General features: G+C 40.9%; 1 protein-coding gene across 1 annotated transcript in view; it reads right to left on the bottom strand.

The window, feature by feature from the left end:
• Window positions 1-21,415, bottom strand: part of TTC28 (tetratricopeptide repeat domain 28) — a 605,079-nt gene that overhangs the window by 184,177 nt on the left and 399,487 nt on the right. The window contains exon 6 of the mRNA XM_088019406.1: window positions 174-681. Coding sequence (XP_087875532.1) covers window positions 174-681 — 508 coding nt within the window. The remainder of the gene's footprint in view (window positions 1-173; window positions 682-21,415) is intronic.

The raw sequence follows: 21,415 nt of genomic DNA, 5'->3' as shown, positions 1-21,415 counted from the left end.
ATTTAGAGCAGGCAGGCTCCAAGGAAATCTACCTGAAGGAAACATACATCACACACAATGCATAGATGCTTTTGAACACAAACACACAGATTCCTGTAAAAGACCGTGGGCTCCCTCGGCTATTTCTGGCCCGGGGCATTGACCCTGAATCTTGCAAGCCATCCTGTCCTTACCCAGATTGGAGGACGCTCGTCCCTCCGCAGCCCGGTCCTTGAGATCCTCAGCAATGCCCAGCTGCTGCTCGTGGTACTGTTTAGCCCGCTCCAGGTCCTGCATGCACCTGGCAGCGTGGCCCAGGCCAGCGTAGGCCCGCATCTCAATGGCCTTCTCCGTTAGTTCCTGTGCCAGCTCCAGCACGTAGTTGTGGTAAGACATGGCCTTGTCAAAGTTCCTCCTGTAGTGATAGGCACTGCCCAGGTTGCTGTAGGCCCGGGCCTCTTCTCGCTTGTTCCCCAGATCCTTGGCTATCTTCAGATGCTGCTCGTGGCACTGCACAGCATTCTCAAAGTCACCCATGGCAATATACACAGCTCCCATGTTGCCGAGTTCTCGTGCCTCAGAAAGCTCATCTTTGGATTGCTTGGCAAGAAGAACACACTGTTTGTGACTGGCCAGTGCATTGGGGTAGTCTCCAATGGCTGTGTACACGTGGCCCAGACTGCTCAGGGCTGATGAAGCTGCCTGGGGAGAAAGGATAAGGCAGAGAAACGAAAGCGCATCAGAAAAATGGCTTTGGCTTTGCCTGTAACCATCCAACTCAGGGTTAGGGTTCAGGGTGTGCCTGTAACCATCCAACTCAGTGCCTAATGGTGTTTCTATCAGTGGTTCGCAGACCTGTGCAGAACGGAAAAAGAGCCCATCCAAACAGCAAGTTCCTAATAAAAGACAATGGTAATTTAATCAGTAACTTTCAGTACCTAATCTCGTAGAAACAGGCTGTGTTCCATATAACCTTCGTTTTAGTTTAAAGACTTGTTGACATTTCTAGTATCATGCTATATCTCCGTTAATAGCCATTAACCTCTGTAATATAAGAAAATGTTGAAGAAAACCAGAATTAATTACTACATATAATAGAGCATAGGAATTCATGAGAAATCCATGTTCGGTCTTTGCACTCCGGGGCATTTCTCTAGGCGTGTTTTCTCCCAAAGTAAATGGATAGATTAATGGTAAGGGAGATGTTTAGAATGACGACTGGTAATTTTGTGACTCAGGACCCTGACTGGGTCAGTTTTGTGACTGCCGGGTCCCGTTCTCTTATCTGTGTTCCCTCAATGTGACTTCATCAGTGCTGATTACTGTGGAGGGTTTAGATTTGGATAAACCCCAGAGGAAAACAATGGTTGGTTCCAACCTACACCTCTTCTGAATGGGGTGCTCCTACTGGGCTTCACCACCTGTTTTCAGGCCCATTTGGCTCTTCAGACTTTTTATTTTTTTAAAGAGTTTATTTACTTGAGAGAATGCACGCATGCACAGCAGGGGGAGGGGCGGAGGGAGAAACAGACTCCCCACTGAGCAGGGAGCCCAATGTGGAGCTCATGACCTGAGCAGAAGGCAGACGTTTAACTGACTGAGCCACCCAGGCTCTTCCAGCTTTACTCCTCTTGCCTAGAGGCTCTTCTGACCCTGGCCACTGTGCAGAGAAGCACTGTCGTCCCCTCACAAAGCTTGCCACTGCATACAGTTCTTGTGTAAAGAAAAGTAGGTAAGCCCTTTTTGTCGTAAAGGTTTTAATGAAAAGGACTGTATGTTGGTATAGTGAATCAAACAGGGACACCAAAATTAACAAAAGACTTACATGGGTTCTGGAATCTTCCGCAACTGCATTTAGTCTTAGATTCTAGTCTAGTTTCTAACGCTTTTGCAGAGACATAAAAGGGATGCTACCCTCAGCTTTTTCTAACCTCCTTTTGCGTTTTGTTTTGTTAAATAAGTTTTTATTCAAATTCCAGTTAGTTAACATACAGTGTAATATTAGTTTCAGGTGTAGAATTTAGTGATTCTACACTTCCATACAACAGCAGGTGCTCATCACAAGTCTCCATCAAATGTTTAACCCATCCCCCACCCACCTTTTGATTCTACAAGTTGCAGGCTTCCCCACCCTTTCCAACCTTCATATTGCGCCCACAGCTCTAGCCATGTATCCCCTTTTCTTCACGATGATCCCTCTTCCCAACATGAGCATGTGATCCTGGCAGAACAAAGGGTGAGCTCTGTCACAGGAAGGCAAGTGATTTTCACAAGGGCCTCCAGGCTGGGGAATAACAATGAGGGAAGACTGTCCCACCTGGGGTAAGGGCATTTCTTTATGAGATGTGTTCTATGTCTGTGCACTTCAGAACACTTTTATTAATATTTTATAGATGTGAGTGATTTACTACCCTATTTCTTTGCCTGCGAAATAGCAGTTCTTGATCAAAATAACTGAAACACTGATCATCTTTATGATGTTTTGCAACTTGTGTATTTGCAAAGGGCTCCATATCATTTTAAGTTGCATTTTTTTGGAAAGACTTTATTTATTTATTTGAGAGAGAGCACACAAGTGGAGGAGGGGTAGAGGGGGAGGGAGAAGCAGGCTCCCCGCTGAGTAGGAAGCCCAACTCAAGGCTTGATCCCAGGCCCCGAGATCTTAACGTGAACTGAAGGCAGCTGCTTAACCGAATGAGCCACCCCAGTGCCCTGCCCCCCCCCTTCTTAAAGTAGGCTTCATGCCAAGCGTGGAGCCCAATGCAGGGCTTGAACTCATGACCCTGAGATCGAGACTTGAGCCATGATCAAGAGTCTGACGCTTAACTGACTGAGCCACCCAGATGCCCCTTAAGTTGCTTCTATCATTTCACAGACGTTTCAACAAAAAGATTTAGGAAAACAGAGGAGAAATAAATACTTAGAAATTTACTTTTTTGTTTTTTCTGAGTAGAGAAGAGCAGAAACGAGTCCATAAAAGCCAGAGTGCTGCATCAGTGTGACTGTGGCAGAAGCAACAACCATGTCATCAAAGAGTACGCCACTTGGATGTGTACTGGTCTCTGGTTCCCACTTCAGGAGCCTCTCTGGGACCAGAGGTTAGAACTGCACGTCAGCACATCGTATACAAGCCTTTGTCCTGCTCACAATTCCCCTCCCCCTCCCCAACAATCTCCTTTTCCCAGGGACCCCGCCTCTTTCCCCTACTTCTATAATTGGCCCTCCCACCTTCCTCTCTGGGGTTCTCCACCCACGCCTGGCTAAGTAGCAGGATACAGTCCACAAACCCCACACACAAATCTTTGTTGCACACAGATCTCTCATCATGGAGCTAGCGTAACTTAAAATCAGACACACTTGATTCAATACTGCACTGCCCTTTACCAGCTATGGGGCCTTTAGAAACTTCACTTCCCTGAGCCTTGGTTTTCCAGACAGACATTTCTAGATCCCAGTAGTGCACCAGGAATTGAGTGTTTTCAAACTCCAGCCATGAGCCTCTGTCAAATGTATAAACATAAATAATTCACTAGATAATTTCAAACCATAGATATGGTTGGAGGCAATGAGCCCTTGAACACTGCAGGGGATGGATTTATAAGGCCTGGGGCAGGCACAGCACGCCAGGCGTCACTGTTCTTAGGGACTTCTGGTTTATGGCAACTCCAAATGACAGCCGTGGGATCTTCTGCTTCGATTCTTCATTTCTCTAAATGCCAGGGAGACACAGAAGCTCAACTGCTGCAGTTCTCTGAACATAAGGAAAGGGAGTGCTGGGGCATTTCCCCTCTGGGGTATGGGAAAAAAGAGGGAAGGACTACTGTATTCGCTCTTCCCTGGCACCGTCCGGTTACTAGGCAGTGCTGTCTCACTGTGACTCTTCAAGGCAGGTGTCCTGGAAACCAGCATCTCTAGACAAAAGAATTTATGAAGCACACATCATAGCCTCTGAAATTAGAGAGGCAGCTCTACATTAGAGATGTAGTGTAAGAATGGAACAGGATTTAGAGTCAGAAGCCTTGGCTGTATAGCCCTGATAAGTTACTCCACTTCTTTGCCGTGTTTCCTTTATATGTAAATTGTACTGATAAAGACAGCACACACACTTCCCAGGGCGAGGATGGGATCAGATGAAGCAGTGTATTGGAGAGTCCTGCATAAACCATCAGGTTCTCAGGGAATGCATCTCTAAGGTGTGGATGGATGTCTTATGACTGCCAGCTGGCTGGGCTGAGCTCTGGTACCTAGCAGAAGCTAGTAATGGCAACTGAACCCATCAGTCATTATGACCATGCAACTATATTCCTATCAGTTGCCACAGGAAATGAAGTCCAGTATTTTACAGCCCTTGGGCAAATAACATGTGATGATATTTATCAGCTAAGTGAATTACAAATTAATCACTTGTCTTTGTTCCTGTTCCTGTAGAATCAGCTTAGATCTGAAACATGGTTTCAGGCTGTTAACGAGAATCTGAAGACCCACTATCTATGGGGAATCACAGGCCCCACCTCAAGCAGATGCTACATTTGCCACTAAGGTTCACTGCTGCCTTTGTATATTAATCTCTTTGAGATTTTTGTGCTAGAATAGCAGCAGCTGCTTCCCACAGTGGAAACATTTTGGAACATCTGTATTTGAATACTAAAACGCACACAAACAGTTATGCTAACAAACTATCTGGTTGGGATAAGACAATACTTTTCTCTTTTTACAGGATATAAATTACAACGGTTCTTGCCAAAGCATGATATCCAGCTGCAGACTTAGCACACAGGAGTCATCACCCTTTGCTCTGTGACCTGAATATTTACAGAACTGCATCTGACAAGTCAGCTTCATGCAACTAAAGAAGGAAATTTGCTCATACCTTTCCAAACCACCTTTAAGGACTTTTAGTTTGAGACATAAAATAGAGAAAGTTTAAATTACTCAAACGATAACCACATTGATAACACTACCATTAATGATTAAAGACATAAACATGTTTTCCTTCACATCTAGCATGTTCCCTCCCCCCACTGTATGTATTTTTCATAAGGGTATATTTTGTGGGGGGATTAACTCCACATGCAGAGAATATTCAATATAACTGCTGGCTGACTAATTTTGGATAGTTTTTTAAAAAGGGAAATATACCAGCTAGTACCAGAAGTATGGTTTTTCTTCTAAATCCATATGCACCTTGTATTCCCTGCCAGTTCAGTGCCCACAAACCCAAGGTCCTGGGTTCACCACTTACAACCCAAGAGGCAGAGGGATGTAGAAGAATAGGGACAGAATCTCATATCAGGCATGCACAGGTTCAGTGACAAACTGTGATACCGCACAAGTTATGTGACGTCTTTGAGCCTCAGTTTCCTCATCTATAAAATGGGACTATTCATAACTTCCAGTGTGGTGAGTACTAAATAAAAATTTTAAAGATGTGGTAGAAAATGACCAGAAGGGACACCTGGGTGGCTTAGTCGGTTAAGCGTCTGCCTCCCGCTCAGGTCATGATCCCAGGGTCCTGGGGTGGAGTCCTGCATCCAACTCCCTGCTCAGCAGGGAGTCTGCTTCTCCCTCTGCTTGCTGCTCCCCATGCTTGTGCTCTCTCTCTCTGACAAATTAATAAAATCTTTAAAAATAAAAAAAGAAAATGACCAGAAAATAGAACATGAGGTTATGTCACCAGAACTAAAAAGACAATACAAAAGGCTCACCCCACTGATGATGGTAGGATGTGTAATCATCTTCCTATACTGAAGCATATTACTCATAGTATTCTTCTGCAAATGTAGGCGTAAGAAAATTCACTCTTCACCCAGGAGCAGTCTAGAATTATTGGAATATGCAACACCTAATGTTGGGAAAAGCACTTGACTTCAAGTGGTCAAAGCTTACACAGACATTGGAGTGTTTTGGGTCTGTTAGTTGGTTTGTTCATTTGTTCATTCATTCATGAAAAATCTCTAGACTGACACAAACACAGTCAACTAATTTTTGACAAAGAAGCAAAGGTAATTCAATGCAGAAAGGACAGTCTTTTCAATAAAGGGTGCTGGAACAACTGGACATCCACATGCAAAAAAGTGAATCTAGACTCAGACTTTACATCTTTCACACAAGTTGACTTGAAATAGATCACAGACCTAAATGTAAAACACAGGACTATAAAACTCCTAGAAGATAACAGAAGAGAAAATCTATGGGATGTAGGGCTTGGCAATGAGTTTTTAGATATAAGACTAAAGGCATGACCCATAAAAAAATTGGTAAGTTGGACTTTATTTAAATTAAAAACTGCTCTGCAAAAGACACTATTAAAAGAATGAAAAGACAAGTCACAGGCTGGGAGAAAATATTTGCAAAACACATATCTGATAAAAAACTTGTATCTAAAATATGAAAAAAACCATTAAAGCTCAACAATAAAAAAACTAATTTTATTTGTTTTATTTTTTTAAAGATTTTACTTATTTATTTGACAGAGAGAGAGAGACAGTGAGAGAGGGAACACAAGCAGTGGGAGTGGGAGAGGGAGAAGCAGGCTTCCTGCCAAGCAGGGAGCCCGATATGGGGCTCGATCCCAGAATACTGGGATCATGACCTGAGCCGAAGGCAGATGCTTAACTGACTGAGCCACCAGGTGCCCCAGCCCAATTTTAAAACGGGCAAAATATGTGAGCAGACATCTTACCAGAGAAAATATGCTGATGGTAAATAAGCATATGAAAAGATTCTTCACATCATATGTCATCAGGGAGTTGAAAATTAACACAATGAGATAGCACTATATACCTATTAGAATAACTAAAATCCAAAAAACTGACAACACCAAATGCTGGTGAGGATGTGGAGCAACAGAAACTCTCATTTCTTTGTTGGTGGGGATACACAATGGGATAGCCACTTTGGAAGATAGATGGGCAGTTTCCTACAAAACTAAACATATTCTTATCATATGATTCAGCAATCATGCTCCCATGTATTTACCCTAATGAAATTAAAACCTATATCCAGGGGCGCCTGGGTGGCTGTCAGTTGAGCATCTGCCTTCAGCCCAGGTCATGATCCCGGGGTCCTGGGATCGAGCCCCGCATCGGGCTCCCTGCTCAGTGGGGAGCCTGCTTCTCCCTCTCTCTCTGCTGCTCCCCCTGCTTGTGCTCTATCCCTCTCTCTCTCAAATAAATAAAATCTTAAAAAATAAATAAATAAAAATAAAACCTATGTCCACATAAAAACCTGCACATGAATTCATAATTGCTAAAACTGGAAGTAACCAAGATGTCTTCCAATAGGTGAATGCCTAAATGCTGGTACATTCTTTCTTTTTTTTAAGATTTTATTTATTTATTTGAGAGAGAGAGAATGATAGAGAGCACAAGAGGGAAGAGGGTCAGGGGGAGAAGCAGTCTCTCTGCTGAGCAGGGAGCCCAATGTGGGACTCGATCCTGGGACTCCAGGATCATGACCTGATCCAAAGGCAGTCGCTTAACCAACTGAGCCACCCAGGTGCCCACACTGGTACATTCTTACAGTGGAATATTATTCAGTGCTGAAAAGAAATGATGGAGCCACAAAGAGACATACGGGCGCCTGGGCGGCTCAGTTGGTTAAGCGACTGCCTTCGGCTCGGGTCATGATCCTGGAGTCCCGGGATCGAGTCCCGCATCGGGCTCCCTGCTCAGCGACGAGCCTGCTTCTCCCTCTGACCCTGCCCCCTCTCATGTACTCTCTCTCTCTCTCTCATTCTCACTCTCTCAAAATAAATAAATAAATCTTAAAAAAAAAAAAAAAGGAATGCTTAATTGTACACTGCTAATGAAAGAAGCCAGTCTGAAAAGGCTACATACTGTATGATCCCAACTATTGTCATTTTGTAAAAGGTAAAACTACAGAGAAAGCAAAAAAGTCAGAGGTTGCAGGGAAAGGGTAAATAAGCGGAGTACAGGGGATTTTTAGGACAGTGAAACTATTCTGCATGATACCTAAAAGGTGGACACATGACATTATGCATCTGGCAAAACCCATGGGTTGCCCATCACAGTGAACCCTAATGTAAACTATGTAAACTATGAATTTCAGCTAGTAACAGTGTATCAATATTGGTTTGTCAATTGTAACAAATGTATCACACTAACACAGATGTTAATAGTGAAGGAAACTAAGTGGAGAAGGAAAGAGGGCGTGTGGCATCTCTCTGTACTATCTGCTCAATTTTCTGTAAATCTAAACCTGCTCTTAAAAAATGCAGTCTATCGGGGCGCCTGGGTGGCTCAGTTGGTTGGGCGACTGCCTTCGGCTCAGGTCATGATCCTAGAGTCCCTGGATCGAGTCCCGCATCGGGCTCCCTGCTCGGCAGGGAGTCTGCTTCTCCCTCTGACCCTCCCCCCTCTCATGTGCTCGCTGTCTCTCTCATTCTCTCTGTCTCAAATAAATAAATAAAATCTTTAAAAAAATGCAGTCTATCAATTAAAAAATAAATAAATTAGAGTTTTCCTCATTTGAGGAGTAGGTAATTCTTGAGCATGAGCAAAGCATGAAGGATGACGAGAAGCCATTCAGACCTGGGAATAGGGGTAGTGGCTAGAGGGAGTCTGAAAGGTAGGTTTGGATAAGTTCTGCTTGTCCATCGATTTGTAAAATCTAAAGCATTTTTCATGTTTGTTGTTTCATTTGATCCTTATAACAATACTTTACATGTGTGTTATTATTTTTATATACATTTGTGAGATAAAACTAGACTCCAAGTGATAAAGTTCCATGTCTGAAAATACACGCTTAACAGCAAAGCCAGGTTCACATCCACATACATCAGACCCTAGCTCTCCTGCTCATTTGACTATACAGAGTTTAGCCTCTGTTGAGGGAGTTACAGCTGCCCGGGGGCAATAAGGGTCGCAGGTTTAAGTAGGGGCCTGACAGGATCAGATCTGTACTTGCATGTATTTCCACAAAATAGATGAAAAGAAGGGAGATCAGTAGTACCAACAGCAACACAATGCCTAACTAAAATAATGACTAGTTAGAATACAGTAAGATCTATTTTAAGCACCAATGATATTTAATGTCATCTTTGGGGCTGTTCACGACTATTCTAGCTTCTCGCCTTCCAAGTAAGTAAGACTGCACATCCCTGACTGCATGAAGTCAGGTGTGAGTGGCAATGTGACCTTCTTTGGCCGATAAATGTAATCACATCCAGGTGAGGTGTGAGGCACCAGGGCATGCTTCACCACATTCTCTCTTCTCTTTGCCACACACTGTTTCACCATAATTGAACTTCAAGCGACAATCTTGGCAATATGGCACAGAGCCCCGGCTGACCCATAATGAATATACAGTGGGCATGAGAAATAAATCTTTGTGGTTTTAAGCCACTGAGATTTTGGGGATTTAGTGTTATTGCAGCATAACCTGGACTAGCCTTATCAACACACTACTCAGCATAAATTACTAATTTTCATGCTCCAGTCATCATAGTTATAGCTAACACTACCTAGTCATTCAATTATTTAAATTACCATGTTTCTGGATGATTAAATTTTAGGCATTTACCAATTACCATAGGCTTATGGATGATGAAATTTTAGACATTTTTATAGAAAAACTAAATTTGAGAAGAATTAGGTACTAAAATCAGAACTTAGCTATTCCTTAAAAGCTTCCATAACCCAGAGGCAACTGTCTACCTGGTAATACTTTACCCAAAGTGCAGGCCTATTTAGAGGGAATTAATAGCCACCCCCATATAAACCTACAGAAACAGAAGACTGAATCATGTTCTGTGGGGTCTGTACACTTCCTACAGTCTGAAATGACACACTCTCTACTTAATGAGTATACTGTAGCTTGAAAATCTACCCTTAACCAGCAACTGAGCTGAGAGAGTAAGTCTGTGTAAAAGTTAAATGATAGTCATGAACATCTAAAGTTACTTGAGTCACACAAAACTGACCAGACAAAAATAATCAAAAGAAATTATTATCTATATTATTGAGGACATTGTCCATGATATCACCCAATCTTTATAAGGAGCAATGGAAAAATTTCTTTCAGATTTTAATGCTTCTACCAAGCAGCAGCTATGGGTTTAGCTTAAAAAAACAACTGTGATTCTTATAAGTGGTCAAATTTACCTTTTTGGTTGGATTACCAGGAAGCTTGTGGCTTGAGATGCAAAGCCTCCCTTTAACAGGCAGATAGAATACCACGGTATGTGCAGACTCCGCCCTGGCTTCAGCCTTATGATATAACCCTAACGCTCTCATTACTCTGATTTCTTCCCATTTATGTTTTGTGTCCACCTCTCACAAATCCTTTTTGGATTAAAATAGAAAAAACAACAAATCAACAAAACACAAACAAAATGTTTAAATATTAGAGCTCTTGGTAGGGAGGAAGCTTCCCGAAACGGGATCTCTAAGAATTGTGAACTCACAGCCACAACCTAAAGAGACTTAAATACCCCACAAACAGGGAAGTTGTAATTATACAGTCTTTAGTATTCTTAAATCATTTTTGTGTTGTTCATGCTCCATTATTGATGCCAGCTTTATTATAATCAATCTAACTAATTTGTCCCAATGCCTAAAGCTAGGGTTGGAGGACTACTCTGCAGTTGTTTCTGAAAAGGTAAAAGAGTGATTTGTGCCTCTCTGAATTCTTGCTATTATATACTATCCCATGGTGGAAATGGTTGGTTTGAATCTATTACTCTGAGCTCAGAGAGCGGTTAGTGATTGTTAGAGCTTCTCCACAGCAATCTGTCAGCCTTTTCTAACACTGCGGGGCCAGAGAAGCTTTCATAATAATTATTTTTATCAAAATTATATTAGGGTTGGAAGAATAACACAATGTCAGAAAGATCTATTACCTAGACCTAAGAGTTGCTATCACAGGTGATAAATTATTTATAATGCCCAGCATTAATACAGCAATGTTTTCAAACCAAGAATTTGTAAATGTCCTTTGCAGATGCAAATTAACAGATTAATAAGGAAACAAGCTTTCTTGTATGAGAAGCTGAGATGACAGATTAGCTATTAAGAGCAATTTATAGGTCATAAGATATGAAAGTTGGCAAGAAACACTACCTCGGCTGGCTCTATAAATAGTAAAACTGCATTTAGTTTCCCAGAGGTATCCTGTTAGACATTTTAATTATACCATAAAAACTGCCAGAATTTATAATGATTTCATTTTTTAAAAAAACTTGATGCTCCATGTAAACTTGAGGCAATACAACAGGCATCTGTGCTATGCGCTGGAACTGCCAAGTTGCAGCCAATGAAGAGTGCGTGCTGCTTCTCGCGAAGGACTGCAAGTGGTTAAGGTTGATGCCGGACGTCAGAGGAAAGATATGTTACCCCCTAACCTCTCCCACAGGTTACGTAAGGATTCATTTCCCTCCTTCACATCCGAACACCTTCCACTGCAGCGCCACGCTGTCCATCTAGGATGATTTTTAGAAAGAATTGCCTCCCTTCTACATAGCTCTTTGGCCACAAAATGATGACCATGTAAAAATCCTGGAGTATTGGTAGTCCTTTTAGGGAGCTGAATTTATCTGGGGGTAAATTCCCTCACTTACTTGAAATAATCAGTTAAGATGATTTTTGGAAACTGATTTCCCATCCTCAGTTTCACCTACATCTGCAGTTTTATTTGGGGGAGTGATAGATAACCTAATCTCAAATCAGTTTTTAATGACATAATCCACTCAAGTTTCTTATGCAATAATTTGACCTGAGTTAGGAGACATATTCTACCATAATGCTGTTTTAGTCCAATCAGAACTGTTCTATTCTACTCTTGCCAGCCAAAAGCATTGTTCTATAGGGGGTTGGAATGTAGTCAATCACCCTTTGAAGACAGTACGTACACCAAATCATAAAATCTGGCTCTGGCTGGGCAGGACATAATGGAGAAATCTGAAGAGAGAGACACAGAGAAAACACATATGTGTGCAAGTGCATACCCAAGAGGTAGAAGAGATATTTCTTAGAAGGAAGAACGCCCAAGAAAAGGACAGCTTATTTGCAGGGGCCAGGAGATAACAATTTAAGCAAGAAATCTTTAAAGTGGGTGGCAAGGAGTCCCCAAGGGTCCTGGAAATATGTTAGAAAATGAAGAAACAACTGCGAACTTCTGCTACGACCCAGGAAGGAGTATCAGTACAGCCCTGGCACTGTGAAGGATACAGTGACAGCCTTCACACAGGCTGAGACCTTCTCAAATACATGTCTTCTAACCGTTCAAGAATAAATGGCCCACAATCTCAGCTCTCTGTACATCTGCTCACTCCAGCAAATGCAATTTCTGTCCCTGTTGGATGATTCCAAACTTGGATTTTAGAACAAGAGATAGAAAATTTTAGAGCTGGGAGAGGCCTTATAGATGACCTAATCCACCAGTTTTCAAACTTTGCTTAAACCAAATTACAAATACCCGTGATTGTGTGATTAAAGTGTACTTGTTTAGCTTAACTTGGACTAGGGTGTACTCTTCTCCCTAAGCATTAAGAGAATCTCTGGCACCCTGAAGGATCCTTTAGAGCAGAATTTGAAGACCACTCATCAATATAACTCCTCAATGTCTTTTGATGTAGAAATTAAGGCCAAGAGACGACAAGTACCTTGGCCAAAGATCAACCCACTAAACAACCAGCAAGGGCAGGACTAGAGCCTAGGTCTCCAGGTCTCTGTTGGTACCTCCTCACTCTGCTTTGCCAAATTGCACCACACCATCTCATAGTCACCTCAAATTCAGGCCCTCACTGCCCTTCCTAAGTCCCCTTTACTCCTGTGACTCCATGATAAACAAAAGAAGTGAATGCTGTCACCATTTCTTCCAACCAGTCAAAAGTTCAGTGTTATTCACTTTTCCCTGTCTTATGGCCCCCATATTCAGCAGCCCCCCAAGGCCAGCTTTATTAGACTCCCGAAATTATAATTACACTAGTTTTTATTTAATAATCTTTACCTAAATGCCAATGATTTATATACAAGATCCACTTAGAATTAATTCCTGACAGTTTTATTTTAAATAATAAATATTTTCTTCAGAATTGTGTGGCAATGTTAACAGATGAGGTTGGTAAGATATTTTAAATACATACTGCTCTTCTCTCTAAAATCCCAGCCAGCTATTCGGTGACAAACTCAACAGCAAACTTTATTTTTTCTTTAAAGATTTATTTATTTATTTGAGAGCGACAGAGTGAGTGGGGGGGGGGAACACACAGAAGCAACACCCCCCCCGCCCCCGCTGAGCGTGGAACCCAGGCGGGGCTCCATCTCATGACCCTGAGATCATGACCTGAACCCAAACCAAGTCGAATCCTTAACCACTGAGCCATCCAGGCGCCCCTCAACAGCAAACTAATTAAACTTTAGTAACTGGGGCACCTGGGGGGCTTAGTCGGTCAAGCCTCCAACTCTTGGTTTCGGCTCAGGTCATGATCTCAGAGTTGTGAGATCGGAGCCTGCTTAAGATTCTCTCTCTCCCTCTCCTCCTGCCCCCACCCCCCCAAATTTTTTTTAATTAAAAAAAAAAACCTTTAATAACCTTCCTAACAGCTGCTGATTCTGTCTCCTAAGTAATAATGGACTTAGCAATGCCAGGGTAATACAGTGATTAGAACTACCTATATTGGAATACTGACTCTGCTGGTTATGTTCCCTTAAGGAAGTTACTCTCTCTGCCCTTGTTTCCTTATCTATAAAGTGGGGATAACAATATCTGTCTCATGGGACTGTTATAAGCATACATTTAAAGAGCTTAGAATTGTGCCTGGCACATAACAAGTATTCAGTTACTGCTGGCTGTTATTATAGATGCTAAATACCAATAAAACTGAGTAAATTAAGTAATTTTAAAGTCATACATTTATATTCATTTAATCAGTTTTGTACATTTATTTAAAATTTAAATGCACTAAATTAGTGACTTCCTTCCCCTCTCTTATTATATTAACTAAAAAAACCTGAAAATGTCATTTCCCTTGTGTTGCATTTGTCAGTGTTCCTTTGGCACAAAAATTGTTTGGCTATGCGAGCACATAACATTCCTTTTTGGGAATCCCCAAAGAAAGAAGACATTACACCAAGATCTAAAAAAGGAACACAATACGTTCCCTGAAGAAAACCAAAATTTTAATTAAGATCCTAAGTTATTTTTCAATATTAGCTTACTATAAAAATACCCAAACTGACATTAAATATAGGTTACACTGATAGATAAAATTCCTAATTACAAGTATGATCAAATTTTTCATCATGTTAGTTTTCATATTTGTTTTTCAGTGGTATGCTTGTTTTGGATGAAAGTGAATACCAAAAAATGTTCTCAAGTTTCAAAGGAAATATGTTCTAAAGCAAAAAGAGTTGATTCATATATTTTCTACTTAAATAGGAAAAGATACAGGATATGGGTGAAGAGAAAAGGAGTGTGGCATGAGACAGGTTAGACTGGGGTTTCTGGAAGCCAAGAGTTAGCTTATTCATCTCCGTAACTTCACAGCCTAGCATAATACCTGGCATTCAACAAACATTTGAAGACCCAAATTGATAGTCATGGGACTTTGGGTCTGCACAAGGATCTAAGAGAAGAAAACTCTACCCTCGAAGTGTATATGCACAGGGATATAAGAGCACCAGAATGAATAGGTGGCGCCAGTATGTCTTAACCTCTAGTTCTGTGAGCAAACTTCTGGTTCACTAATACTTTCCTGCTCAGTTGCCACCTTGGTGTTTGTCTACATAGAAGTCATGATCCCTCATATGTGTCCTTGATGTTCTTCTACCTGCTACTCCCCATCTGCTCAGTCATCCTCTTGCTAAGTCTTATGCCATCTACTCCCCTTTACCTTCGCATTGTTCGCATGGGATATTAAAGTGACTAAGCAGGAGTCACTATTATTTTTATTATAATACTATTTTTCCTAAGAATAACTATAAGGTAGTCCAAATTAAAGTCTAGGAAAGCTAGTAAAATTCAGATTCTTTCTGGGTATCATTAAAGTCTTTCTTAGAAAAAATAGATCACCACAGTAAGTATGACAACTATTCACTGAGAGCCAGGCACACCACATTTTGTCAATTCAAAGTTGCCATCAATTTAAGGAACAACTTACAATATGTACCACAGATTAAAGGACAACAATGTTGCAATCAAACAATGCCTGTATGCTTACTTACTGAATTTAAGATCATCCTGATTTCAGAGATACTAAAATGTGGGAAAAAATGTGCATCTTAGAGTCAGTGAATTATGATATATCAGGTGCTTTATTTACATTATCCCAAATCCCCACCAGGACCTACAAGGTAGGAATTTTTACCTTCATTTTGCAGATGAGGAAATAGACAACATTAAGCAACTGGTTCAAAGTCAAATAACTAATAAACAGGAATGTTGGGATTTAAATCTAGGCCTACCTGACTGCAAATCTGAATATTTCCATCATGCTGCCATTTCCTCCAGAAATCCTAGACCAAAAAAATGAGGAAGGCAAGGGCACTTGCTCTGAAAAGGACTCATTATTATTGCTGTTTACAATTAGGTGCTTAGAATAGCTTAGCAGGCAGGTGTTTCTAATTTGCAACATTTAATAAAAATGGCTATTGTCAAACTGTATCACAAACTGGATACAGACTCAAAATTTTATTAAGATCGAGGAAGAAAAACCTGCAACAATTCTACTACACTGTAGTAGCAGCACCTTACAATTTCCTTCTCTCCTAGATAGAAAAACTACCTTTAGAGTTTCAAGTTTGCCAACCTATTCATGAGTCTAAAAAGAGGTGTATTTTATTTGATTAATATTATTCTCAGGATTATACATAAATGCTGAGCTATAAAGTGAAAACGTTAGGGAATGTGCCAAGTCTAGGACTGGTTAATGTGTCTGGCATGCCTGAAAAATCCCAGAAAGCAGCTCCCAAATGTCTGTAATTACAGACATTCAGAGGATAGGTTCTGATTCAGGTTTAAGTTTACTCTATTTAGGGATGGAGATGGTTTTCAACAGTGGTATTGGGCTGTGAGTTCAGGAAAGACCATTTAAATGTGCCTAAGTAATGTATGTATGCTGGAAGCTGAACAGGAAGGAAGAATTAGCCCAACTCCTAGAATGGCAGCATCCATCTGCAGAAGGTTCTATTCAAAGTCTTATGGTATTAAGTAGAGACTACTGGAAAGTGTGTCATTTTATGGAAACCTCAGAAGGCTCTCTCTGAAAAAAATATGGGATTAGGAATGGATTGGTTTACCTTGCTCCTAGTGAATGCTGAAAGGGGAGGTAATGATTGGGTCAGTGTTGAAGAGAAAAAGCAGCAGGAGGGAGAGGTAGAGTGGTGAGTGATGACACCTCTGATGATGCCCCTTCTACATGGGGGTGGGATACATGCTTTTCTTGCTCTGGCTTCTCCCCAAGAAAGTAGCAGCGCATTTTCCCCATAATACATGTTGTATAATATCTGATTACATGGAAAGTTTATTTTACTTAATTTAATGGTTCAGAAGAGGAAGAGAGAGGGAAGAAATAAGGAGAAAACAAGAGGATAAATAAAGTTTTGCTTCCAAGTTCTAAGATCCCTCTACTGGTAGTGACTCTACAGGTCCATGCTTATGTACCTGGAACCTAAGAAAAACAGGTAGAAATGCTGAAAAGGAGTCATTAAGTGACAGTAAGGGTTAAGATGAACCTTTTCCATGGAGAAGGAATGCAAAATAAAAAATGGAAAGAAGTAAAAAAAAAAAATACTAACACTAAAACATGAATCTATCACAAATAATTTTTCACTAATGTCAAAGTGTGATGACTTGAGTTTAATTTAAAGGAAACACAGAAACTTGATTTGCATTCGATGAGTTGTCAAAAAGACAGAACTCTGATTTTTTTTTTTAACCTAATTTTTACTGTAACGAAATTAAACTTGTTGAGCCGGTGCTGCAAGACAGAGGCCACTATCCACAGCCTCACTCTCGGCCCCAGTCAGGGATTTGCTAGTCTTTCACGGCAGAATCCAGATGTGCCCAAGTGTGAGTTACATTTCCCCCTGGGATGCTTCCTCCAAAGTCTCCTCTCTAACAAGATAAATAGTGGTCCTCACACTTCTCATGGGTGCTATCAGAGGCAAAACCAGAGTAGTGCATTAAACATGTGGTGGGTACTTGAGAACAATGTGGTGATTAAGTCAGCTGGGGGCATCAAGGATGTGCTTCAGGGGGCTGGTAATAAGAGGCTGGGAGATATATTCATCATTGGATACTTAATAAAATCCTCTGCATAACAATGCCCACTGGGAATTCTAAGTAACTCAAGCATACTGTGAATAACAGCTGCGTTCAAAGGAGATGGGCCTCGCCACAGTGGCAGAATCTAGACTGGCATTGAAGGCACCGTGCTTCCAGAAACATCAAGAACACAAATGCTTTGCAAAACTAACAAAGAATAGCTAAAATTTATTTATTCACTCATTCACTCAACAAACATTTGAGTACTTACTATGTCCTAGGCCCTGGGAATAGAAAGATAAATGGGACAAGGCATCTGCTGTAGTCACTCACAGCTTAGGAGACAAACAGGAAAGCACCAAGTGCAATAGACCCCTGGGTGCCTGGGGCAAACGAAAACCCCCAAGTTTCTCAACTTCTGGTCAGAAACCTCAGTGAAACAACAGTGAAAGAAATTTTTTTCAAAAGCTGTAAGCCCAGAAAAACAAAAAGACTGAGAAAGATGCCAGCAGATGAGAGATATCCACCAAATTTGGGGAGATGGAAAGCAGATGGATGAATGGTAACTGATTTAGTAGGACAGGAAGAGCGGAAACCAAACGGTCTGCAAGGAGGGGTGCCAAGTCCAGCTGCAGAATGCTGGAAAGGAGCAGGAATTGAGGCACTCAGGCTTCTCAAGTTCAGGGGAAGGGATTCAGAGCTGAAACAGAGGATGCGATATAAGCTTATATAAGAAGCAATTAGAGCCTAGATCTGCTCCCCCAATCTGGCAGAAGATGGAAGCCTACTTTCTGCAGACACTTCAAGATGAAGTTAAAATTGAAATGCTACGCTGACACACAGGGAGATCAGTGAAAGTCTGCAGTCTGAATGGTGAGATTCTCCTTACGGGGCACCCCTCTCCACATTACAAGCCCCTTTGCTCTGCTCAGTTTCTACTAGGCTGGCGGCTACATGTATATATTCTGGCAGCAGATTAGAAGTTTCTGAGGAAATTGGTGCAAAAAAAAGATGTGCACATATAAACATGAGGGGATTCCCCCACCCACCCACCCCAAAAACACCCCTCCTGGTCTTTTCAACCTGCTTGAAATCTTTCTATGCACAAGACCCACCCAAGCATACAGAGGTTCTAATCGGTTTTTAGCGCCTCACTCCCAATATGAGCAGTCAGCCAAAGATTACTAGACATTTGAGGAAATCTCTCATTTGAAAGTCAGTGACCAAAATGAACAAACAAACAAAAAGCTCAAGAGGGAACAGATGCAATGAAAGGATAGGGGAAAAAAATCCCAAAAAATTATAAAGTCTTCAGGGACATCAAATAATAGCCTGCAGCTATGAATCTTGTGAACACCACACAAAAAGAACAAGAGAACAAGAGAGAAGTGTTCAATATTTTAAATGACAGCAGAAAATAGCACATTAAGTAGAACAAACTGAAGAGGAATATTACTTCAGGAAGTAAGATTTTTTAAAAACAATTAAATAGAAAAGAGAGAGAACAACAAACAACACATTAGAGGATCAACCCAAGAAACCTAACATCTGACTAATCAAAGTTCTAGCTGTAGAGAACAAAGAAAATGGAGAGGAATAAATTATATAAAAAAAATTTAAAGAAAATTTCCCTGAAATTAATCACATGAGATTCCAGACAATGAAGAAGAGAAAAGATCCACCATGAAATTTCAGGACAATAGGAATAAATAAAGAGCCCAAAATATTCCAGAGAGAAAGGTCTGCTAATACACAAATAATTAGGAATCAGTAGCATTTGGTTTCTCAACGGCAATTGAAAGCTAAAAGAAAATGAATGGATCAAATATGGTCAAAATTATCCTCTGGGAGGATAGCATTTCAATCTAGAATTCTATTTCTAGCCAAATTATCCATCAAAGTAGAAAGCAGGACTAAAGAGTTTGAGATATTTAAGGTCCTAAAAACTTTCCCTGTCATGCATCTTTTCTTAAGTAACTAATGAGGATGTGCTCCAGCAACATATGGGTGTAAACCAAAAAAGAAGATGCAATTCAGGAAACAGAGGCTACAAGACAGGAAAGAGGAAAAGGAATTCTCAGGATCACATGGAGGGAAGTCTCAGAATAGCATCTGTGAAGGGCCATACAGAACACCTAGTCAAGCTTGGAGCAGGACATAAAAGCCTGCAATAGGATTTCTCTAGAAAAATAAAAGGTACAGATTACTTGATTTGTTTGGCACTCTAGAATGTTTTATGTATAGTTCAGTTAAAAATTCTTATGTTAGTGATGCCTGGGTGGCTCAGTCGGTTGGGCATCTGCCTTCAGCTCAAGTCATGATCCCAGGGTCCTGGGATCGAGCCCTGAATCAGGCCCTCTGCTCAGCAAGGAACTTAATTCTCCCTCTCCCTCTTCCTCTGCCTGCCGCTCTGTCTACTTGTGCTCTCTGTCAAATAAATAAATAAAATCTTTAAAAAAGGTGCCCATGTTAATGAATGACACATAGAAAAACAAACAAAACCATAGCAGCCACAAAAACTAAAGTAATTAATTTTAGTTTTGCAATACAGGAAGATCACTGGGGCGGTGTGAAAGATGAACTGTGGCAGGGACATGACTGGAGGCAAGGAAGACAGAAGTTGAGTGATGAAGTCTGGAGGAAGTTATAGGGCCTGAACCAGAGCAATAGTAGAGAGGACAGAGGTTGGGCCAACTTAAGGGAATGGAGAGCTGGGAAAGTAACTTCTGATACAAGCGCCATCTGTAACCTAAACCATAGAGTCTTGCTGATAAGAAGCTAAGGCAAAGGGAAAATTTTAAAAGAAAAAAAAAATCATCATAATCATAGTTAATTAACTGGGTGGAGTACTCAGTTTTGCTATTCTCATTAAGAAAGCTAAGTAGTTTCAAAAGAACTCAACAAATCTAGTTATTACTAGACCATCGTGCTGGCCCCTTTAATAAGTAACAGAATTAGAAAAGTATTATTATTCCCCATTTTATAAAATGACAAGATATAGAGAAGTGGAGTAGTACCTATGGTCACACAGCTGAAGAATGTTAAGAGATTCAAACCCAAGCCAGCTGCATCTACAACCAGTCTCTTAAGTGCTGTGCTTACTCTAATAACTACTTAAAATGATAATTATCACCTAATATCGAAGTACTCTGTGCCAGACACTAGCCTAAACATTTTACATATATTACCACATTTAATCTTCAGAACAATCCTATGAAAGAGATACTATTATCATGCCCATTTTACAGGTGAGAGATGAAGTGACTTGACCAAGGCCATCCAACTAGTAAGTCGTGGTGCTGAGATTCAAGCCTGGTCACTGTAGGTCAGAATGAGCTGTGCTGTAGTATGCTGCCCCATGTATCGCTGGACCATATCACCTTCTCTGATTATCTTGATTCCTCTAAATCTCTTTCTTTTCCTATATTCAATGATGGGCAAATCCCACTGAATCTACCTCTGAGGTATGTATAATGTAGCACATGGTGGCCAGCAAACATGCTTTATTTGCTTCACACAGAGTTGTTTGTTGTTATTGTTGTTGTTTTAATTAGGAAAAGTCACATAAACGTCCAGGTTTACCACTTCCCTCTGAACAACTACAAAAAACATGTATGACAACATCAACTCATATTCTCACATAGGAAAAACCCCCTAACTGGATAGTGGCTATGGGGATCAGACAGTGTATGTATGCATTTTCAAGTTCCACATAGACTCTATCATTCCCCACATCTAAACACACTTCATTCATTTGCAGCTCTGCCTGGCTCCTTTGGGCATCTGCTTTTTGAGACCCCTGTTCTGACCTTAGGCCCTTCCCATTCTGAGCCTTTGTCTCTCAAGTACATTTGCTTTAACAGCCTCTAACAGGTCCTCCAGCCTCTACCCCCCCAATACTACTCTCTTAATTTCCCTAAAGCATAGCTCTGATTATGCCATTTCTTTGCTTAAAAACCTTTGATGACTTCCCAATGCATACTAATCCAACCCCTAGGCTTGGCAAGTAATGATTTTCACAATGTGATTCAACCTCCTTTTTACTATTATCTCCCTCCTTACAACCCAGACCTCCTGGCATATTTGTTGTTCTCTAAATATCCACATCATTTCCTGCTTCAAGGCCATGGTTCATATTTGTGTTAAATTTTTAATCATAAGAAACATTTAAATGCAACTTTATCTTTTCAAATTATGCTAAAGGCTTCTT

Source organism: Eumetopias jubatus, unplaced genomic scaffold (assembly GCF_037043125.1).
Source record: "Eumetopias jubatus isolate StellerSeaLion01/CBP00866 unplaced genomic scaffold, mEumJub1_p1.0 scaffold_16, whole genome shotgun sequence".
In the NCBI taxonomy this organism is placed as follows: Eukaryota; Metazoa; Chordata; class Mammalia; order Carnivora; family Otariidae; genus Eumetopias; species Eumetopias jubatus.
Note: the sequence above shows the minus strand (reverse complement) of the source record. Positions and strands in the feature narration are given on the sequence as shown.